Consider the following 21065-nt stretch of genomic DNA (forward strand, 5'->3'; position numbering starts at 1 on the left):
CACTCAGTCTGGGCCACGCCCTTTGGCAGGTGGGAGGACAATGCCGGCTGTGTGCCGTCACCCCTACCCCACTGGCTCAAGAGGAGGGCCATGGCGTGGCCCCAGCTCCAGCCTCTCCTCTGGTTCTCTCCCTCCCAACACAGCCTCTGCTATCTGCGATCTCCATCCATCCAGTAGGGTCTCCTTCCAGGCACAGACATCAACAAGGTGAGCAGTCTCCGGTTTTCTTTCTACCTGCCCTTTTCATCCCAAGGAGCAGTAGCCCATCCCCATGGTCCCAAGAATCTGGAAAGTGGGATGGGGCAAAGGGCTCAGAGGCACTCAAGTACAGGGTGCCAGCCAGGAGCCCCAGAGCTTTACCTGGCTGGGCCCCAAGCTGCAACCCCTCGCCATCAAATGTGGGGACAGTTCACACTCCTCCCCCAACCTCCATGCCCCTCAACATCTCCAGCTTAGAGAAATCTCCAGTGACCCCTCATCCCCAAAGGGCTGTAGGCTCTGTGGCTGGTCAGCCGCACAGTCCCCAGCAGCTCCTTGCGGCTACAGGGTGCCTGAAGCAGGGAGCCAGCCACAGAGCCCCAAGGCAGTGCTCCCAGCCCTGTCCCATCATGGACTCTGCGTATGAATTGAGCCACATTCGCAAGCTGCAGGCACAGCACATGCGCATGCAGGAGAAGACTTTCACCAACTGGATCAACAACGTCTTCCAGCACAGCCGGGTGAGTGGAGCTGGGCGTGCCCCCCAGCCCTTCTCTACTGTCCCCACAGGCTCCCTGGCCAGTGGCCTCTGAGGGCCAGCTGCGAGGTCATCTGGCTGAGATGTCTCGCACACCTCAAAACACAGCTGAGCCCCGTGCTCCTTCCTTAAGGAAGCCTCTCTGAGCTGCACCTCCCAGGTCCTGGGATAGGCCAGACAGGTGAGGGGGTGACCCTGTGCCTCTTCTCCACCCCTCCCAGGTGGGCATCAAGATCCAGAATCTGTACAAAGAGCTGGCCGATGGCATCTACCTACTGCGGCTGCTGGAGCTCATCTCGGGGGAGGCCCTGCCACCCCCCAGCCGGGGCCGCATGCGAGTGCACTTCCTAGAGAACAGCAGCCGAGCTCTGGCTTTCCTCAGGGCCAAGGTGGGCAGTGGGGAGAGGGCTTCTGGGCCAGGTGCTGGGGCGGCCAGCAGGGTCAGGCTGGACTACTAGATCTCCTTTTCTGGGCTGGCCAGGGCAGAGCAGCAGATCTGGAGCCTGAACCCGGCAATAGCAGCTGGGATACAGAGGTCCAGAAAGCAAAGCCCTTCCTTGAACAGTACGCCCAGCTTAGAAGGCCCCAAACCGGTGGGAGCAGGAACAGCCATCATCCCCGTGGGTGGGACTGAAATATGCTATTGACCGGAACAAGGGAATCACGGGATTCTCAGCCTAACCTTCTCCTTTCCTAAATAAGGAAATAATTTACCAGGCAAGACCCATGGTCGGTGGGCCAGCAGATGTGGATGCGGGGCCGGGGGAGGCAGGCTGAGGGTAGGACACAGGAGAAGCACCCTGGACACTGGCCAGGCAGCAGAGGGAAGAGGGGAAGAGGTGCAGGTCTGCCTTAGAGAAGCTGGACCGCTTAGCAGGGAGGGGCCACGGCAAACGGGAGGGAGCCAGTCTCCTGAAAGAAAGAGGCCAAAAAAATAGTCACTAAAAGGAAGCAAAAGCTCCAGGAACATGGAAGGACCCTCATGGCCAGTGTCGGGGGGCTGGACAGGGGTCATTTGTCCTAATAACCAGGTTGTGAGGCCTATAGGGCTCCTGGCCTCAGGGACTGAACCCATGAGGTGGCTGTTCCCAGAGACTGCAAAATCACTGAGCTGGAATTGGCTGGGCTGAAACCCAGTGTCACCTAAGTCGTGGGTTGGAAGTCACAGCCCCCTGGGAGCCTGGCATGCTGGAGAGAGGCCAGGGAGGTAAGAAACCAAAGCAAAGGAGCGGGGCACTGCAGTCCCCAAGCACAGGGAGGAGCAGACAGCTGACAGTCACAGAATGCCAGGCCCTTTTTGGTCCCAGGGACAATAGCCTGTGAGCCAGCCACCTCCCCTCCAGGTACCTGGGAAGAGTAGGAGCCCCATGGCCCTTGTCAGAGGCTCTGCCTCCCCCCACCAGTTTGATACATAGCATGTTACTGATACATAGTCTACGAGGTGACAGCCTTGCCTCCACTGTACATACTGTTGCCCCAACACAGGGTTGATGAGTAGTAGGATGTGGGAGGCACTCAATTCTGGAGACCTTGTCCTTTGCTGGCACGCTGTGCCAGGCTCTGGGGACAACAATCAGCAAAGCCCAGACCTTACTGCAAGGAGTCTGCAGTTTCAGGGAAGACAGTTGATTTTAACGCAGATCACCGGGTGTCGGTAAATGTTTAACAACCAGCTCTCAGGGTAGGGGGAATAAAAGCCCTCGTTTGGAGCATTTGCTGGTTTCTGTGGCAGTGATACCTCCACCACGGCTGATTGCAAGCTGCCGGTGTGATATCCCCAAACACCATGTGGGAAGATCAGCCTTCACAAGCTGGTATGAGCGGACTCCCAACACCCCACTGACCAGATGCTCCAACTCCAAGCTGGGTGAATGCGGAAGGGCTCAGGTGTGCCCAGAGAAGGCTGAGCAGGGGGTGGGCCCTTCAGAGGCCAGACAGATACACCAAAGTGTACCCCCAGAGAGTACCCAGGGATGCAGCCTCAGCCACCAGGCAGATAGTTGGCTGAAGCCACTGTCCCACCAGGTCTTATGGGGAGTCTCTCCTCTTCTTTCTCCATTAGGTGCATACTTATCCATTACCCAATATATGCCAGACGCTCTGCTAGGGAGACATCAGGAAACAAAACCAAGACCCCCCCCACCCCCACCCAAGCAGGGTGAGGGGGTCAAGCGTGTGTGTATGAGTGGGAGGAATAGTCCTTGGGTTGTGATTTTAAATAAGGTGGCCATTGAAAAGGTGCTATCTGATAAAGACTTAAAAGAAGAGAGGGAAGTAGCCAGGTGGCTACTGGGGGGAATATTTTCAGACAGCAGGGACAGCCAGTACAAAGGCCCAAGGTCTGTGCCAACAATCCCAAGAACTGCAAGAATCCTACAGGCCTTGAGCCGTGTAATCCAGGAAAGGAAGATGGAGCTAGAGGGTGAAGGGGCCCAGGTCTCGTGCTGCTTTGATGCTTATTCTGTTCCTTTCTCCCCTCATTTGCTCCTCTTCCCCGTCTATGTGGCCAGATCTAGGGCAGCAGGCTTTCAACTTAAGTGCACAGGAAAACCACCCAAGGTCATTGTCCAAATGTAAAATCCTGGGCCCTGGCCCAAGAGAGCAGCTGGAGGAGCTTGGGAATCTGCCTTTTTAGCAGGAGATTGAAGTGGGAACCAGGGACCCAAGCACTCCCTGCTAATTCCAAGATGCCCTGAGAGGTGGAGGCAGACAGCTGCTGTCATCTATTGAGCTCATTTTTTGACTATTATGACCCCTCGTTTCAACCCCTATGGCTGACCCACTGATCTTGGCTCATGTTTACCTGTAGCCCACACATAAGGAGTCCCCATCCCAGTGGCCCAGCCCAGTGCACCCATCTTGGGTTTTGTGCCAGGACTTGGGTCCAAAGCTGCAGCTGCTTAGAAAGCTATCTCCTACCTCACCTTGTGCACTGCCTGTTTCTCCCTTGGGGACTTCCTGGGGCAGGATGGATTCCAGGACCCTGCCATCTGGCAGCAGGCCCCCTGGACTTCCGGTTCCTCTGAGTCTTCTCTGGCATACAGGCTTCACAGCTGAGCCCAGCCAACTGTGCCCACAGGTGCCAATACCCCTCATTGGGCCAGAGAACATCGTGGATGGAGACCAAACACTCATCCTGGGACTCATCTGGGTCATCATTCTGCGTTTCCAGATTTCCCACATCTGCCTGGACAGGGTATGTCCCAGCCCCCAGCACCTAATCACCTGGCCCAGACTGGCCCCAGCCTCCCCTCATGCCCCTGGGGACAGAGCCACTCCACCTGACTGTTAGGGTCTCTGCAGCAGACGCTAGCATCCACAATTAATACCCACTCTTTAACTATGGGCAAAGAATTAAGAATGTCAGAGAAATAGAAATATGCTGAAGTGATGACTAGGTTCACAAACTTCAGTCCCAGTCTGGGACAAGCCATTCACAAGTAAGGGGTTGAAGTGACTGCCCAGTGCCTGCCTTTCACCCCGATTTATTCCTTACTGGGCACTGAAACCCTGTAGCTTCCATTATACCTCTAATGTACTTTTGGGGGAAAGTAAACATGTAGAGGGCATCCCAACCCCAGAAGTTTCCAAATCCCCAGTATCCTGAAGATCAAAGACACCATCCCCTATCCTCCCCTGCTCTACCTTTTGTTTTCTCAGGAGTGAATTGGAAAGAGTAAAAACATAAAGTCCTTATATTTATCAATTTTCATAATATTTCCAATTGGGTTTCCAAAACTCCACCTAAGACTCAATTCCACTGTGTTAGAAAAGCCAACCTAGAGGATGAATCCCTAATGAAAAGAAGCCACAGATCTGGCTCAAATCCCGGAGGACCGTTGAAGCCCATCATCTGACTGTGAGCCCCAGGAGAACAGGAGCTTTGCCTGGCAGTGTCCCCAGAGCCTAGGACCTATGTGATGACTGAATGGATGGATGAATTTCTAACTGGCCTCAGGTCCTTCCACGTAGCTACCCAACCCTCCTCGGTTCCCTAAGCCAGCTCCAGGTGCCCCAGACGCCCCTTCCCTGGGAGGCAGCAGGTGCGTCATCCCCTGATCGGTCACCCTGCTCGCTGACAGCTCAGGCTCTATTCCCTGCAAAACAGACATAACTGGACCAGGCTGACCGCACTCCCTTCGGTGCCCATCCCCAGAACCTCTCCTGGTTCGTGTCTGCCAGCCCAGCTGCTTAGGGCATCTGCTCCGGGCCTGGGTGCTTTGCCCTACACAGCTGCCCACCCACGCTCAGGGGCCCAAAGGGCAAGGCAGGAGATGCAGTCTGCCCTGCTTTGACATTTTGAGTTTATAAATAGGAACTGGTGGAGGGGTGGAGCAAATGAAAGGAAGCATGAGTGGGGAAGGGAGAGAAGGAGAAGGGACTTTGGGGTGTGAAGGAGTGTGGGGGGAGAGTACCACTGAGGCAGGAATGGAGGCTGGAGGAAGGGCAGTAGAAGGAAGAAAGGAGGTAGAAAAGCACCGAGTAGAAGAGAGGGGGCGGGGCCGAGGTGGGGGCAGGTTAGTACAGAACAAAGGAAACCCTCAAGAGGTGGAATGCGGAGGGTGGGAGCGGATTGAAACCAGATGAAGATGTCCTTGCCAAGCAGGCAGTGATGCCTCGAGGCAGTAGGTGGTGGGCTGTCAGCCTTTCCTGGTCAGGCAAGTCCCTGTCCTATCGGTGAAGGGATGCTGGGGAGCTTCTTACTTACCCCTCTGCACCTCCCCGTGTCATCCCTAGAGTGGAAACAGTAATAGTGTCGGCTTCCTGGGGCTGCGAGCAAGCCAGCAGTGGAGAGTCAAGTGCATGGGCCCTGGGCCTGGCTGGAAGACAGCCCAAGGGGACCGGGAGCCAGTCTAACAAACCCCAGCCTCAATTCCCTGGGGCCCAGGGTCGGTTAGCACAATGCCCCGCCCATCAGACGGGCTGGAGGAACACACTTCTTTGGAAGAAGAATCTCAGCCCCAGTCCCTGCCCACCACAAATGAGATAGAGTAAATTCAGGTGCTCCAAAGAGAGGGCAGTCTGTACCTGCGGGGAGGAGAAGGCTCACAACCAGGCCCAACCTGTCTCTCACGGCCTGCCAGCTCCACTGCCTTCTCAGCTGTCCCTGCATGGTGACCCACGATCCTGCCCTTCCAGGAGGAGTTTGGGGCCAGTGCAGCCCTGCTGTCTGCCAAGGAAGCTCTGCTGGTCTGGTGCCAGCGGAAGACAGCCTGCTATGCCAATGTCAACATCACTGACTTCTCCCACAGCTGGAGTGACGGACTCGGCTTCAGTGCCCTCATCCATGCACACAGGTGCGCATGAGGGAGAGCAGGCCCAGGGCCCTCCCACCCTACCTGGCCTGAGGCAGGCTTCAGCCTCTCTCCTAGAGGCCTCCAAGCACAAGCACAGGCTTGGGGCCTCAACCTGCTGATCGCCCACATCCCTCTGGGCCCTGCACCCTGGGCCTGGGAGTGGAGATGGCTGATTGCCAAGGCCCTCCACCTTTCCTAGGAAATCTTGTGGAATTGGCCAGGTTTGCCTTGACCCCTGCCTTTCTCTACCGTCTGTGTCATTGCTGACTCTGTTCTCAATCTTCTCCCTGCAAGTGTGTGTGCCCTTTTAGAGCTTCTCCTCCTACCAATAAGCTGGGCCCCTGGGGGAAATTAGCCCTCCCCTCTCTACAGGTGCCCTATTCCTTCATTAGAGTCTCAGGTTACAGTCAGGGGAAACCAATACCTGGTAAGGTGTGAGTGGCCAATAGGAGCTTGTTTGCCTTTGTAACAAGTCCACTTAAACCCAAGCAGTAAATTTCTCTGGTGAAGAGCTTTGCCCGCTCTCTGTCCAGGCCGGACCTGCTTGACTACTGCTCCCTGCGTCCCGAGCACCCACTACACAACCTTGACTTGGCTTTCCGCGTGGCTGAGCAGGAGCTGGGCATTGCTCAGCTACTGGACCCCGAGGACGTGGCTGCCCTCCAGCCCGATGAACGCTCCATCATGACCTACGTCTCCCTCTACTACCACCACTTCTCCCGCCTGCACCACGAGCAGACTGTCCAGAGGAGACTCGCTAAGGTTGGTGACAGAGCAGAGGTGGCCTCAAGGAGAGATGAGCAGCATGGGCTCTGGAGTCAGACCTGGGCTTAAAGCCTGCCTCTGCCACTTCCTGGCTGTGTGGCCCTGGCCATGTCCCCTAACTTTACTGGGCCTCCTCTGTCCAATGGAGCCCAAAATGCTTGGGGTGACAGAAGGCTGCTATGAGTGCTCGGGAGTGTGTGAGCACAGTGCATGGCAAGCAGGGAAAGCCAGGTGAGCGCCATCCCCTCCAGATCCTCCCCTCTCCCCCTGTTCTTAGGCTGTTATGCCCTTAATGGGATTGAAAGGCTCAGAGGGCCAGACTTTGCAAGAACAAGCACAGAGGCAGCTGTGCTGGGCGGGGTCCATATTTGGGGGCCTCTTATGCTCTCCGGGCATGGAGGCAGGCATGGAAACCTGGGGAGGCTGCTCTCAGGGTTGGTGTCTCAGTCGGGCATGAGGGAGATAGTCCAGGCCAAGGGCTCTGAGCTGCTTTAGGGATGTGGGGGCCTCAGGAAAGGGAAAAGCAGCCCAGAAAAATAGTACCTCCAGAGGTGAGGCCAAATGGGGTAAAATAAGATGGAGGAAGGCAGGGTGGGTGCCCCACACTCCTGGGTCTAAGAGTGCAATGCAGGCAAACTTGAATCTCTGAGGGTTGGGAGGACCCCCACTTTAGTGCAACCTCAGCTGGGGGAAGGAGCCACCGCTGACCTGGGCAACCCTGGCAGTCACTCAGCATCCAAAAGGGGAGCACCTCCATTCCAGGGCCTGCTCGGAGTTGCTGCCCTGATGCCTCCTTGTGCCTCCCCCAGATCCTGCTTCAGCTCCAGGAGACCGAGGAGCTGCAGACCCAGTATGAGCAGCTAGTGGCCGACCTGCTGCGCTGGATTGCAGAGAAGCAGGTGCAGCTGGAGGCGCGGGATTTCCCAGACTCCCTGCCTGCCATGCGCCAGCTACTGGTGGCCTTTGCCTTCTTCCGCACCCAGGAGAAGCCACCACGGCTGCAGCAGCGAGGGGCCACAGAGGCTCTGCTCTTCCGGCTGCAGACGGCCCTCCGAGCCCAGAACCGCAGGCCCTTCCTGCCTCAGGAGGGCCTGGGTCCTGCAGAGCTGTCCCAGCGCTGGGCAGGCCTGGAGCGGGCAGAGGCCTCACGGAGCCAGGCTCTGCTGCGGAGGCTCCTACAGCTAGAGCGGCTGGAAACCCTGGCGCGGCGCTTCCAGCGCAAGGCAGACCTCAGGGAGAGCTTTCTGACGGACACAGAGCAAATGCTGGACCAGGCCACAGCTGAAGCCCCGCCAGCCCGCCTGGCCACGGTGGACGCAGCTGCCCAGAGGTTGGGCATGCTAGAGGCCGGCATCCTGCCCCAGGAGGGGCGCTTCCAGGCCCTGGCCGAGATCGCAGATATCCTCCAGCAGGAGCAGCACCAGGGCTGGGCAGAAGTAGCCCGCAGGTGAGCCTGGGGCACCGGAGTCCTCCTCAAAACAGGCTCACGCCTTCCTATCCTATCCCTGTCTTTACCTGTGCCCATTCCTGGCCATAGAGGTCTGATCGATAGGTTCAGGGCTCCCTTTAAAAGCTCCAACTCCCACTGGGGCCTGAAGTGCCAGCATCCACAATTCACTATTTTTGGTAAATCACTGCCCTTTCTGGATACCTCTTATCAACTCTGAACACGTATTTCTTGTCTCCTAGGTCCCCAGCACCTTTCTAGGCACTGGAGATTTAGTAATGAAGAGGACAAACAATAAAGTCTCCTCTCACAGAGCTTACACACTAAGGAAAGCAGACAAATTAAAAAATACATATAGTATGTGCGATAGTGATGAAAAAATAGTAATAAAGCAGAGGGGATTATGAGGTGCCAACATAGGGGGCGGGGGTTAGACTGGGTGGTCAGAGGAGACTCCCTTTTGAGCAAAGACCAGGAAGCAGCAGACACCAGAAGAGGGGGCCAGCCATAGAGATATGGGAACAGACTATACCAGGCAGAGGGAAGGTGCATGGCCTGCCCTGTTTGGAAAATAGCATGGAGCCCACTGTTGGCCAAAGTGGACAAGTAGTGGCTGAGGTCAGGGAGGTTCAGGGGCAAAAGGTGGGGGCAGAGATCATGCTGGGATGTGTAGGGTACAGTAAAGATGGGATTTATTTGCAGAAGGATGGGGAATTGATCACAGGGGGAGGGAGGGGGGGCTGGAATGGAGGAGTGGCACAATATAGCCCGTGTTCTACAACAATCACCCTGAATGCCATGTCAAGAGCAGACTGAAGGGTCCGAAGCGGCGACCACTTAGGAAGCTATTGCAATAATCTAGGCCAGAGAAGCAATGCAGGTGATGAGAAATGGTGGGATTCTGGATATATTTTGAACCCAAGAGGATGTACACACAGATCAGATGCGGGGTGTCAGAAATTCAGTTATCAGGATTTTAGCCCAGGCACGTAGAAGGATGAAGTTGCTATCATCTGAGACGGAGACTGGAACGGTTTGGGGGCCCTGATGGCCTGAGCCCCACAGACCCTCCATCTGGCCTCTCTGCATCTAAGAAGCAAGAACACAATGCCCCAACCACCCTAGGCTAGGATGCTCCAAGCCCCCAGTCACTGGGCTGAGGCTCCTCCATGACAGCCAAGCCTGGTGTAGACCCCAAGGTGGCTTCCCTACCCCAGGCCAGTGAAGACCTCCCCTCCTTATTTTCATATCCTCTAGGCAACTGGAGATCACTGGGCGCTGGGAGCAACTCCTTCAACGTCTCCAAGGGCAGAAGAAGCAGATGGCTGGTCTGCAAGCTGTGCTGAGCCTGCTGCAGGAGGCGGAGACTGCTTCCAACCAGCTCAAGGAGCTACAGGTGGGCCCTGGACTGGCAGGCCCCTGGGCAACCCAGCACTTTGGGACAGCAGTGATCACTTGTCCATCCCTGGCCAGGTGCTGGCCAGCTCCACAGCCTGCGGGCAGCAGCTGGCTGAGACCGTGGAGCTGCTGCAGAGGCACGACCTGCTGGAGGCCCAGGTCTCAGCCCACGGGGCCCATGTGCGCCATCTTGCCCTCCAGACCTCGGAGCTGGACTCCTCCCTGGGCACTAGTTTGGAGGTGCTGCAGGCCAAGGCCCAGGCCCTGGCCCAGCTCCACGGGAGCCTGGTTTCTCTTCTAAGGGCCCGGTAAGAGGTCACCCAGCTCTTCTACCTTCTCTAGAACTTTTCTGGAAACCAATTTACCTCCTGCCCTGGTTAAAATACTGCTGACTTGGCAACTTCCTCCACACTGACCCTCACCTCTAAGTCTTCTGTGTCCCTTGTTGAGGCCTCAGGAAAAAGAAAATTCCTGTCTAAGGGGGAATGTATGAGCCTGGTGGGAAGCCCCCTCCCCAGTCCTTTCGGTGCCCCTTGCCATCCCTCAGGCGGGCCCTGCTGGAGCAGACCCTGCAGCAGGCAGAGTTCCTGCACAACTGTGAGGAGGAGGAAGCCTGGTTGAGGGAGCACGGAAAGCTGGTGGAGGATGAAGCCCTGGGCTGGGACCTTAGCCAGATCAGAGCGGCCCTGAAGAAACACAAGGTACCTGTGGCCCTGTGCCCTGCCCTAGTCCCCACCTGGCCCTTCCTTCCCTTCCCTTCACCTGGGTCCTGGCTCTGCACCCCTCTAGGCCCTGGAAGCAGAGCTCTGCCACCACCAGGCCGTGTGTGCTGATCTCCTGCGCAGGGGATGCGACCTGGGAGCCCGCGGGCCCCCCACGCGGCCAGACCCCAGGGAGCAGGCTGAGGCGCTGCAGGGCACGTGGCAGCGGCTCCGGGCCTGCGTGGCCAGGCGGGGCGGGCGGCTGCAGGCGGCTCTGCTCGTCCAGCAGGTAGTGAGGCTGCGGGTGTAGGGGGCCGGGCAGGCGTGTGGGGTCGGCCTGTGCCCAGCCTGCCCTCCTGCCCGCAGTACTTCAGTGATGCGGCCGATGCGGCCTCGTGGCTGAGGGAGCAGCAGTCGGTGCTGGAGAGCACGTCCCGCGGGACAGACCAGACGGCCACCGAGACCCTGCTGCTGCGCCACCAGCGGCTGGAGCGCACCCTGCACGCTTTTGGGGCGGAGCTGGGGCGACTGGACGAGCAGGCGCGGGCCGCCGCAACGCACGTGTCGCTCACCGTACGTGTGGGACGGCAGGGACCCAGAACCACAGGCGTCCACCACCATAGCACGTGTGGTCTCCGCGCTATGCCGTCTCCCGTGACCACACAGAAGGTGGAAATGGGAGGGCTTTTGTGGCCCCTGACCTGGGAATCATAGCCTCTCCCTGGGCGTAGGGGTGCCCCACCCCTCCTCAGCAACTTCTTACCTGCTGCCCCAGCCCAATTAGTGGAAACTTGTCTGCCTGCATGTAGAAGTCACCAGAGGATAGTTTGGCTTTGCTCATTTTACAATGCACGAAGAGTTTTGACGAGTTTTCACGCATTAATCAGGTTCCTCCATGACCCACCCCAGGTACAACCATTGGCCCCACCCTGCCAAGACTTGTGTTTAGGGGAGTCTCCTCAGGACATGCTATCCTGTGTCCTGTCAGCGCAGGTGGTGTCTGCCCTGAGCTCTCCAAAGGAAGGTCCCAGGAACCTCCGGACCTGGAGTGAGGTTTCCTGCCACTCTGGGCCCCCGAGCACTCAGAAGATGGCCCTCTCGTCTGATCCTGACCCTGACTTTGACCCTAACACCATACTCCAGACACAGGACCGCTTGAGCCAGGACTATGAGAGCCTGTGGGCCGTGGCAAAGGTAACATGTCTTGTTCAAGAGATATTCGAGGAGTACCTACTCGGACCGGACCCTGAGCCGGGAGTCCAGAGACAGAGCAGTGACTGGACATGCTCGTTGCCCTCAAGGAGCTTACATAGGCAGAGAAGAAGAGAAACAGGTCGTTATATGGCTGTGGGTGTGATGGGAGCCCAGGTCAGACTGGGAGTCGGGGAGGGCATCTCTGAGGGAAGGACATTTAGGCTGTGACTGGAACAAGGAGAGGCTAAGAGCAGGCAAAGCCAGGGGGGAGGGCAGGGGAGATGGGGGAGACTGTGCCCTAGGCAGGACCTATTCCCAGGCAGGGAGGAGGCCCTGGAGGAGTAAAGACCAGAGTGCCTGGAGCCCGGAAGTGAAGCTGGGAGTGGCAGATGGCTGGAGGAAAGCCTGGAGGGGAGGTGGGTGGGGCTAGGCAGAGCCAGGTCCCACAGAAGTATGGCTTATACCTCAGAGCCAAGGGCTAGATCAAAAGAGCACACTCTTCCAGGGCCCTTGACCTGATATTAAGCTCTTGTCAGCTCCCTCCCCTGGACTTCTGACCAGAAACAGGGCCCAGCAGTGGGGCAGGGGCCTTCTCTCTCTCCCTGGCACTGGGCTCTGCCAGTGTGTGCGGGGTGGGGAGGTGGAGATTGGGGACCTGCTCTGAGTGCCCTAGGGGGAAAGTGAGCCTCACCCCAACCTCTGGGCCGGCCTTTCCTCAGCACCGCAGAGCTCAGTTGGAAGAGGCAATGGCCCTGTTTGACTTCTATGGCTCATGTGGAGAGCTGCAGTTGTGGCTGGAAAAGCAGACAGCTCTGCTCCAAATGCTTCAGCCTCAGCCAGACGACTTGGAAGCCATGCAGTTCAAATATAAGGTACTGCCCCTGTGGAGCCCAGGTGGGGACTTGGCTCGTTGGCCCTGCTGCCGCGCCTGCCTCTCCATTATTCACTCCCGTGTCCCACTTCTCCATGGTAACTGTAGTCCTGTCTGGGAAGAAAGAGGAAGGGATCTGGCCTTGATTATTATTTTTTTATTGAGACATAATTGATCTTCAACCTAATATTAGTTGTAGGTATGCAGCATAATGATAGATTTGTATGTATTGTGAAAAGTACACTATAATAAGTCTAGTTAGCATCCATCCCCACACATAGTTACAGAATTTTCCTCTTGTAATGACAACTTTTAAAATAGACTGTCTTAGCAACTTTCAAATATACAACACAGGATTATTCACTATAGTCCCCAAACTATACATTCTATCTCCATGGCTTATTTTATAGCTAGAAGCTGGCACTTTTTGACCCCTTTTACCCATTTCACCCATCCACCACATCCCCACTTCTGTCAGCCACCAATATGTCCTCTGTATCTATCTTGTTTTGTGCATTTAGATCCTACATACAAGTAACATCATACAATGTTTATCTGTCTCTGACTTAATTCGCTTCGCATAGTGCACTTCAGGGTCCATCTTTTGTATGGTGGTATGTATACCACATTTGGTTTGGATTTCGTTTTTAATAAATGTTTATTCACTTTTGGGAGACAGCGTGAGCGGGGGAGGGGCAGGGAGAGAGGAGGACAGAGGCTCTGAAGTGGGCTCTGTGCTGACCGCAGCAAGCCTGGCCTGGGGTTCCAACTCACGAACTATGAGATCATGACCTGAGCCAAAGTCGCACACTCAACTAACTAAGCCACCCACAGCCACCCACGTGCCCCTCTTATTTTTCTTTTAAGTTTATTGTTTATTTTGAAAGAGAGCGAATGTGTGTGCACCCACCAGCTCTCAATCAGGGGAGGGGCAGAAAGGGAGGGAGCAAGACTACTCCCTGCTGTCAGCACAGAGCCCGACTGAGGGCTCAATCTCATGAACCAGTGAGATTATGACCTGAGCTGAAATCAAGAATCCGAAGCTAGCCGGCTGAGACCCCCAGGTGCCCCATTTATAGTCTTTTTGAAAACAGCCATGCTGACGTGTGTGAGGTGACCTCTTGTCATGATTTGTGTTTCCCTGATAACGAGTGATGCTGAGCATCTTTTCGTGTCTCTTGACCACCTGTATGTTATCTTTGGAGAAATGTCTATTCAGATCCTCTGCCTGTTTTTCAGATTATTTGTTTTAGGTGTTGAACAGTTTGAATTTGCTGTTGTGTATGGAGTATGGTAGGGGTCCAGTTTCATATGTTGCAGGTGGCTATCCAGTTTTCCCAACACCGTTTGTTCAAGAGACTGACGTTTCTCCATTGTATATCCTTGGCTCCTTTGTCATAAATTGTATGTACATGGGTTTATTTCTGGGCTCTCTTCTGTTCCACTGATATATGTGTCTGTTTTTATGTCAATACCACACTATTTTGATCATTATAAATAATTACTAGACTACTGAACTATATAGTTTGAAATCAGGGAGTGTGATACTTTGATGTCTGGAGAAAGACTTTGTTCTTTCTCAAGATTGCTTTGGCTATTCAGTCTTTTGTATTTCCTTACAAATTTTAGGATTGTTCTATTTCTGTGAAAAATGCTATTAAAATTTTTATCGAGATTATAGTGAATATAGATTGCTTTGAGTAGTTCGGACATTATAACAGTATTCTTCCAATCCATGTGCATAGAATATCTTTACATTTGTGGGGTTTTTTAAATTTTTAATTTCTTTCATTGATGTTTTCAGGGTACAGGTCTTTTATCTCTTCAGGTACTTATTCCTAGGTATTCTTTATAATGCAATTGTGAGATTGTTTTCTTCTTTTTCTGGTGATTCATTCATTAGTGTATAGAAATTCAAAATCTTCCTTTATACTGATTTCGTATCTTGCAACTTTACTGAATTCATTCTAACAGTTTGTTGGTGGGGTCTTTAGGGTTTTCTATATATATAATCCTATGTCCTCTGCAAATAATGACAGTTTTACTTCTTCCCTTCTACCTTGGATACCTAGCCTTGAATTTTTAAAGGGCCCTCCCAGCCCTTTAAGGACAGAGACCCAGTGACCCCATTCCTTCCAGAGGGATGTAGCTCAGACACCCGCACACCAGAGCATAGCCTGTCATTTGTAGTGTTGAGGGCGGTGTGGGAAGAGCAGAAGCCCCCTCAGGGCCTGGGTCTTCCTTTCCCCAGAACTTCCTCACCGCCCTGCCTGTGGGAAGGGCCTATTGGGCTGAGGTCAGCAGCTCTGCTGAGCAGCTGAAGCAGAGATGTCCTGAAGATGCCCCCGGAATTCAGCGACAGCAGGAGGAACTGAGCCAGAGGTAAGAGTGAGGGAGTGCAGAACAGTGGGGACACGCTGGAGGCAGTGCCTGGCCTCCGTGCCTGCTCACGTGCCTTCAGAGATGCCAGGAGGAAACACTGGACGTGTCAGACAGGGAGGAGAAGGTGCAGGGACAGGTGGCCTGGCAGCGGCTATTGTGTGAAGCCGTGGCCAAGGCCCCAGTATGGCTGGGGAGGTGGCCCTGTGATGGAGATATCCCTGCTCAGGTGGGGGCAGCTGGACTCCCAGAAGAAGGAGAAGGAAATGCAGCTGGCACACGACACAGATGCGTGCCATTTTCTGCACGAGTGCGGATCCACACAGGTCCACCTGCAAGACCTGATCCTCCAGCTGGAAACCCTGGAGCTGGGGCAGTCAGAGGACAGCCACCATGTCCTGCAGCTGGCCCAGCAGAAGATGCCGGCACTGGAGAGGAGCATCCACCACCTGCAGAGGGTCACCACAAAGTACAGCCTGCGTTTGGGTCCTGGGAGGCAGGGGAGGACTGAGCAGGGACTGAGGAATGACGAATGGGACGGAAGCGCTGGGGCACAGGTGGGGACATGGCATGAGAAAGTGCTTGTGGGGAAAGGGCAGGCCACATAGGCTTGCTGTCCCGAGGTGAGGGGGTGGTAGGAGTGCAGAGTTAGCGTCACTTTCCCTGGGGACTCCAAGCCCAGGCAGCAGGCCCAGGGCAGGGCACTGACTGGGCCGTGTGCCCCATTCTCCCAGAGCTGAGGAGTCGGGCCCCACAGAGAACCAGAGTCTGCGAAAACAGGTGGAGATGCTGCAGGGGCTGCTGGAGCAGGTACAGCAGCATGTGGCCCGACAGGCCAGCATCCAGGCCGAGGCACGAGCACAGCAGACCTTCCTGCGGGACAGCCAGCAACTGCTGCTGTGGACGGAGAGAGTCTGGGCTCGACTGCGCAGCGAGGAGAAGGCGGCGGACATCACCTCAGCCCAGAGGCTGCTGACAGAGCACGGAGACCTTCTGGAGGAGATACGGCTGCAACAAGAGAGGTCTGGATAGTAGGCCAGATGGAGTGTGATTCAGGCTGGCTAAGGCCTGGGGGACAGGACACCAGAAAGGGAGAGGCAGGAAGCAGGGCATTACCCAGGGTTGTAGTCCAGGCTGGTGTGCAGCAGGTGTGTGGGACAGGTTGAAGAAGGGGGACGTAACCAAGAGCTGACCGGGCATCCTGAATGCTTCTGGAAGGGACACAGGGCAGAATCTGACCTTCCTGTTAGATTCTGCCAAGCATAGGCCTGGCCCTACCCCATCCAGGTGATCCTGATGGATTGCTTGAAGTCAGGACAGCCTGGTCTCCCAAGCCATTCTGGGTAACGCAGACCCCACTGGCCCCTGGTGTCAGACAGTTTGGGATCCCCTCCCCTACCCCGTGGGACTAAGACCCCCACCTCGTCAGTATGGCAAGGCCCCTCCTCCTGCGAGGAGGATGCTGCAGTTCTGTCAGGCAGGCAGGGTCACCCGGCACGGTCTACAGGCTGTGCCCTGCACAGGGGAGCCTGACATGTAGCCAAGTGGGCACTGAATCCGTCCCATCCTCCACTCTTGAGACTCTCTGAACGGTTCAGGGCAGCATCAGCTCAGAGGAAGTGGACCCTTTTTCTAACCCACACAAAGGTGTTACCTGTCCCCAAGCTGTATGCCCTTTCTGAATGCTCATGGGCTGGCATTGGCCTTGAAGACAGGCATGTATGTGGCTTGAGTAATTTTTCTCTTTGCCTGGTCATCAGCATTGGGATGGTCCCCTGGAGCAAGGATGTGACAACTGGGAGCAAGGACCTCAAGAGTGTGCTAGGCCTGTTAGGTCCTGTGCATCACTAGGGGGCCGGGACTCAGCTGACCCCTGCGACAGGAGAACCAATGGGGCTCACCGGCCCCGGACACCCTGCCAGTTACCTTTCTATCAGAGCTCCAAAACAAATGACACAGAGGGGACGAAGCAGGGTGAGAGGAGTGGATGGAGTTTGACCTTCTTTCTGTCTGTCGTTCTGCATAGGCTGCAGCAGCTGGAGGCCCAGGGCCAGCCCCTTGCAGCCTTGGACTCCCCGGACTCCCAAGAGGTGGTCCGTGTTCTGCAGCTTCTGAGCCAGCAAGGCCGGGGACTGCAGGCCACCTGGGAGCAGAGATGGCAGCAGCTGCAGGAGGGGCTGGAGCTGATGAGATTTGGCAGAGACATAGATGGCTTCACTGCCACTTGTGCCCGCCATGAAGCCTTCCTGTGGCAGGGCAACCTTGGGGTAAGAAGTCTGGAATACAGGGCTGCAGCGATGCTTCCCTATCATTGGAGAGAGCTTTGAAGCGGGTGGGGTGGGGGGCTGCTGGCAGCTCTGGACCAGCAGTGGGTGACATGGTGCTGACCCCAGTCATCCCAAGCATGACCTGAGGTCTCTGCACCCCCCAGGAGGATGTGGGGGAGGCCCAGAGCCTGCTGCAGCAGCACCAAGAGTTTGGACAGCTACTGGGCATCCTTGGCCATCGAGCAGAGGCTCTGCGGGCACGTGGCGAGAAGCTGGCCCAGAGCCGACACCCTGCTGCACACAAGTGAGCCAGGCCTGTCTGGGTAGCACCTACCACCCTTTCTTTCTCAGCCTACACAGCCTGTCACCTTGAGGCTGGGGGAGAGTGTGGGGGGTGGAGTGATGGGGCACATCCTGGGCCACGGTGGGCCTTGGGCAGAGTGAAGCCCTCCCTATACCCTCCCACACTCCCTCCGGCCTCCAGGGTCAGGGAGCAGCTGCAGAGCATCCAGGGATGGTGGACCAGAGTCCAGGAGAGGAGTGAGCAGAGGAAGAGGCAGCTGATGGCCTCCCTCCAGTTCCAGGTAAGGGGGCCTCCCCAGGTGCACGAGGCCTCCCCAAGAGGAGTACCTAGGAGTATATCACTGCACTAATAACAGTTGTGTGCTCTCCAGAGCCCTTTACAGTTTGCAAAGCATTTTCCCACCTGTTACATCCTTGACCCTCATTGCACTTCTTACGAGACAGACATTATGGCTCAGATTTTTCCAGATGAGGGAAACAGGCTGGGGCCACATTGTTCAGAGTCAAGACTGGACCCAAAGTCTTGATAAGCCTCCTTGTCATCCCTCATCTGGCTACACCCCTTCCCCATCAATTCTGGTCACACTCGAGGCTCCTGCATGGGCCATGGGCGCCAGCTCTCGACCTTGGCTCTGACAGATACTTATTCAGCCCCCATAGGAGTTCAGAGCTGGTCTGGTCCACAGACCTCCTCTACCATAAGCCTCTTTGGAAAGAAATGGCCACACGTGATGGGATATGAGCTGGGGGAGCAGGGACTGATAAAATGTTCCTCTTCTCTTGGCACAGGACACCATGGGGCTCAGGCCATCAGTCCCCAGGCCTCCTCTTACTGGGGGTGTGGGAGGGGGAATATTTCCCTACTGATCTCAGCTTTCCTGCCCTACTTTGGAGCAGTAACCACAGCCCTGCCCCCTTTGCACACTAGGATTGGCTCTGAGCCAATAGGGGTCTATGAGACCCCTCAACCCTAGTTGTGAGACCCATTTTCTCCTGGTTCTTGGGCAGAAATGGAAACAGGATGTCGCAGAGCTGGTGCTGTGGATAGAGGAAAAGGAGCTGATGGCAGTGGCTGAGCTTTCCCGTGAGCCCAGAAACATCTTGAAGCAACTCAAGCGCCACAGAGCAGCTGAGTGTGCGCTGCAGGCCACCTACGAGCACGTGGAGGGCCTGCAGCAGGTGGGGGCGGTGGACACAGGGCACAGGGCCTCTTCCTCTTGAGATTCCCAGCCCAGAATTCCCCTTCAGAATCTTCACTGAAGGAAGAATCACTCTCAGCTACCTCAGATGTAGGATTCCCCACATTCCTCCTCCACTCGGCTGGATACTCCTTTGTTTTAACACCCAAATGAGCCCAGAAAGTATCCATCATCTCTTGCCCCCCACCCCCAGATCTCCGGGCAGCTCCAATGCCTGTTACCTCTTCCTGAACAAAGCCTTCCCTACTATAGTCTGATGCCTGCTCATCCCACTCACTCTGCTCTACTTGATGGTATCAGAGGAAAGCCCTCCCACCTCTACCCCCAGATTTGGGACCCACATGAAATTCTTGAGCCCTTGAAGCCTACAGAACGCAGCCTGTAGCCAGCTACACCCCCACCCCCCACCCCTGCCACCTGGGTCCAGCCTGCTGTGGCCATTCATGGTACCAACAACTCAACAGAACTCCCTTGGTCTTTGTGTCTACTCCAGGTTGGGAGACAGCTGTTGAGCAGCGGGCCCCACGCCCAGGAAGATGTGCAGGCCAGCCTCCGGAGCCTGAGTAGCAAGTGGGAAGAGTTGAAGCACAAGATGGCAGAGCGTGGGGGCCAGCTTCAGCAAGCTAGGCAGCAGGCCCAGCTTCTGGGGCTTCTGCAGGTCAGCCTGAGGGGCAGGGTACAGGAGGGAGACTCAGGCTGTGCTGGGGCAGGCTGGGTGGAAGCAGGCAGGACAGGAAGAGGAGGGGGAAGAGAGGAGTCTGGGGTATTCTACTAACTCTGGATCAGCCCTGGGAAGTCCTGCCATCTTCAGAGGCTTCTAGCCTATGGCAAGGTAAGCCTGGCTTTGCCCCCCAGTAGGCCAGTATAGAATCATCTCCTGCGAACCCCATGTGTGTGGTCAACGCAACTTGAATCCCCATGAAGGAAGAAGCCTGAGTGGACAGGAGTAGTCCTGAGGCTCAGGGGGAAGGCGGGAGGTGGACAATGACAGGGTCAGCGGTCCCCAGCAGGTCCTCGGTGAATCTGGTAAGCTGCAAGCGGTGTGGTGTCAGAGTCCCGTCTGTACTCTGGAGCTAGTGCAGCACCCTGCGCCTTCCTCAGGATGCCAGGGAGAAGATGGAGCAGCTGGAGGGGGCCCTGCAGAGTGCACAAACAGGGCAAGACCTGGGCTCGAGCCGGTGGCGACAGAGACAGCACTGCCAACTGGAAAGTGAGAGCCAGGCACTGGCCAGCAAGATGGCTGCTCTCGTCTCCCAGGCCCACCAGGGACTCACTTCCCAGACTGTCATGGAGGAGACCCAAAAGTACCTGCAGAGGTACCCACCTGCTTGTCCCATCTTCACCCTGCTGTGTGCCACCTGCCACCATGTGAACATGGGATTGGTTTCACCCAGTGAGCCCCTGCGGTGGCATCTACAGGACCAGAGGTTGTCCAAATCTCTTATGTAAGAGTAGGGTCATTTCTTGACTAGGAAAACCAGGCACCCCAGCTAGGCATTCTCAGCACCCCAAATCGGATGTCATACAGGTCATCTGGGTGAAAGGTTGGGCCCTTGGTCCTCTCCAGCCACCTTCCCCTCACCAGAGGAGTCTTTCCCCCATCCCTACTTTGTTCCTCATGAGTCCCTGGCTGGGCTATGCAAAGCGCCAAGGGTCTTGTCCCAGCATCCGCCATCTCTTCTGTGTCCCTCCAGATTCGAATCCCTGCAGGAACATCTGGCCACTCGGCGCCTGCAGCTTCAGGCCTCAGTTGAGCTGTACCAGTTCTACCAGCTGAGCAACATGGAGCTCACTTGGGTGGCTGAGCACATGCCCAGCACCAGCTCTGTCCACTCCACCAAATGTTTGAATGGTGCCCAGAGACTTTGCCACAAGCACAAGGTAGTGCCCCCTTTTTCTCCCAGGATCCCTGACATCCTATTCCGAGACCTTAGAAGCCTTCTGTCACTGCTCAGGTTGTCCTGATTTCCAAGTCTCTGCCCACAGTTATTCCCCACCCAGGAATTTTGTCATGGTGGGGCCCGGAGCCGCATCCACGGCTCTGTTGCAGACACCTCGTGACGAAAGGAATCCCAGAGGCAACAGCCCCTCACCCTCTTCTGTGGCAGGCGCTCTGGGCAGAGGTGAAAGCACACCATGGACAGGTGCACCGGGTGCTGGGTTCTGGCCGGAGCCTCGCAGCCTCGGGGCACCCCCGAGCCCACTGCATCCTGGAGCAGTGCCGGAAACTGGAAGACCACTGGGCAGAGCTGGAGCACATGTGTGAGGTGCAGGCCCAGCGCCTACAGCAGGCCACTGCTCTCCAGCAGGTAGGAGGCAGAGAGTGCCCGGGATCAGGGGAGGTGGCAGAAGTGAGGCCTTCTCTATGAGCGAGGTGTGTGGGAACTGGGGCTCTCAGGGCACTGGGTCAACGGTGAGAACCCTGGCCCAGGAGCTGGCTGGTCCCCATGTAGGCACAGAGCCCTCTTGGTGCTGGCTGCTGGAGAGCCTCACATCGTGTCCCCGAAG

General features: G+C 56.1%; 1 protein-coding gene across 1 annotated transcript in view; it reads left to right on the forward strand.

The window, feature by feature from the left end:
• Positions 1-608: 608 nt before the first annotated feature.
• The window catches only part of SPTBN5 (spectrin beta, non-erythrocytic 5), a 45181-nt gene continuing 24724 nt past the window's right edge, over positions 609-21065 (forward strand). Inside the window, 24 exon segments of the mRNA XM_077764370.1 lie at positions 609-719; positions 958-1125; positions 3816-3932; positions 5876-6033; positions 6567-6795; positions 7608-8245; positions 9503-9641; positions 9719-9951; positions 10191-10344; positions 10433-10633; positions 10711-10917; positions 11338-11538; positions 12258-12410; positions 14661-14791; positions 15018-15257; positions 15523-15810; positions 16815-17055; positions 17220-17359; positions 17540-17639; positions 18367-18537; positions 19051-19215; positions 19659-19873; positions 20252-20438; positions 20666-20866. Coding sequence (XP_077620496.1) covers positions 609-719; positions 958-1125; positions 3816-3932; positions 5876-6033; positions 6567-6795; positions 7608-8245; positions 9503-9641; positions 9719-9951; positions 10191-10344; positions 10433-10633; positions 10711-10917; positions 11338-11538; positions 12258-12410; positions 14661-14791; positions 15018-15257; positions 15523-15810; positions 16815-17055; positions 17220-17359; positions 17540-17639; positions 18367-18537; positions 19051-19215; positions 19659-19873; positions 20252-20438; positions 20666-20866 — 4788 coding nt within the window.

The sequence above is a fragment of the Crocuta crocuta genome, unplaced genomic scaffold (assembly GCF_008692635.1).
Source record: "Crocuta crocuta isolate KB4526 unplaced genomic scaffold, BGI_CrCroc_1.0 scaffold102, whole genome shotgun sequence".
Classification (NCBI taxonomy): domain Eukaryota; kingdom Metazoa; phylum Chordata; class Mammalia; order Carnivora; family Hyaenidae; genus Crocuta; species Crocuta crocuta.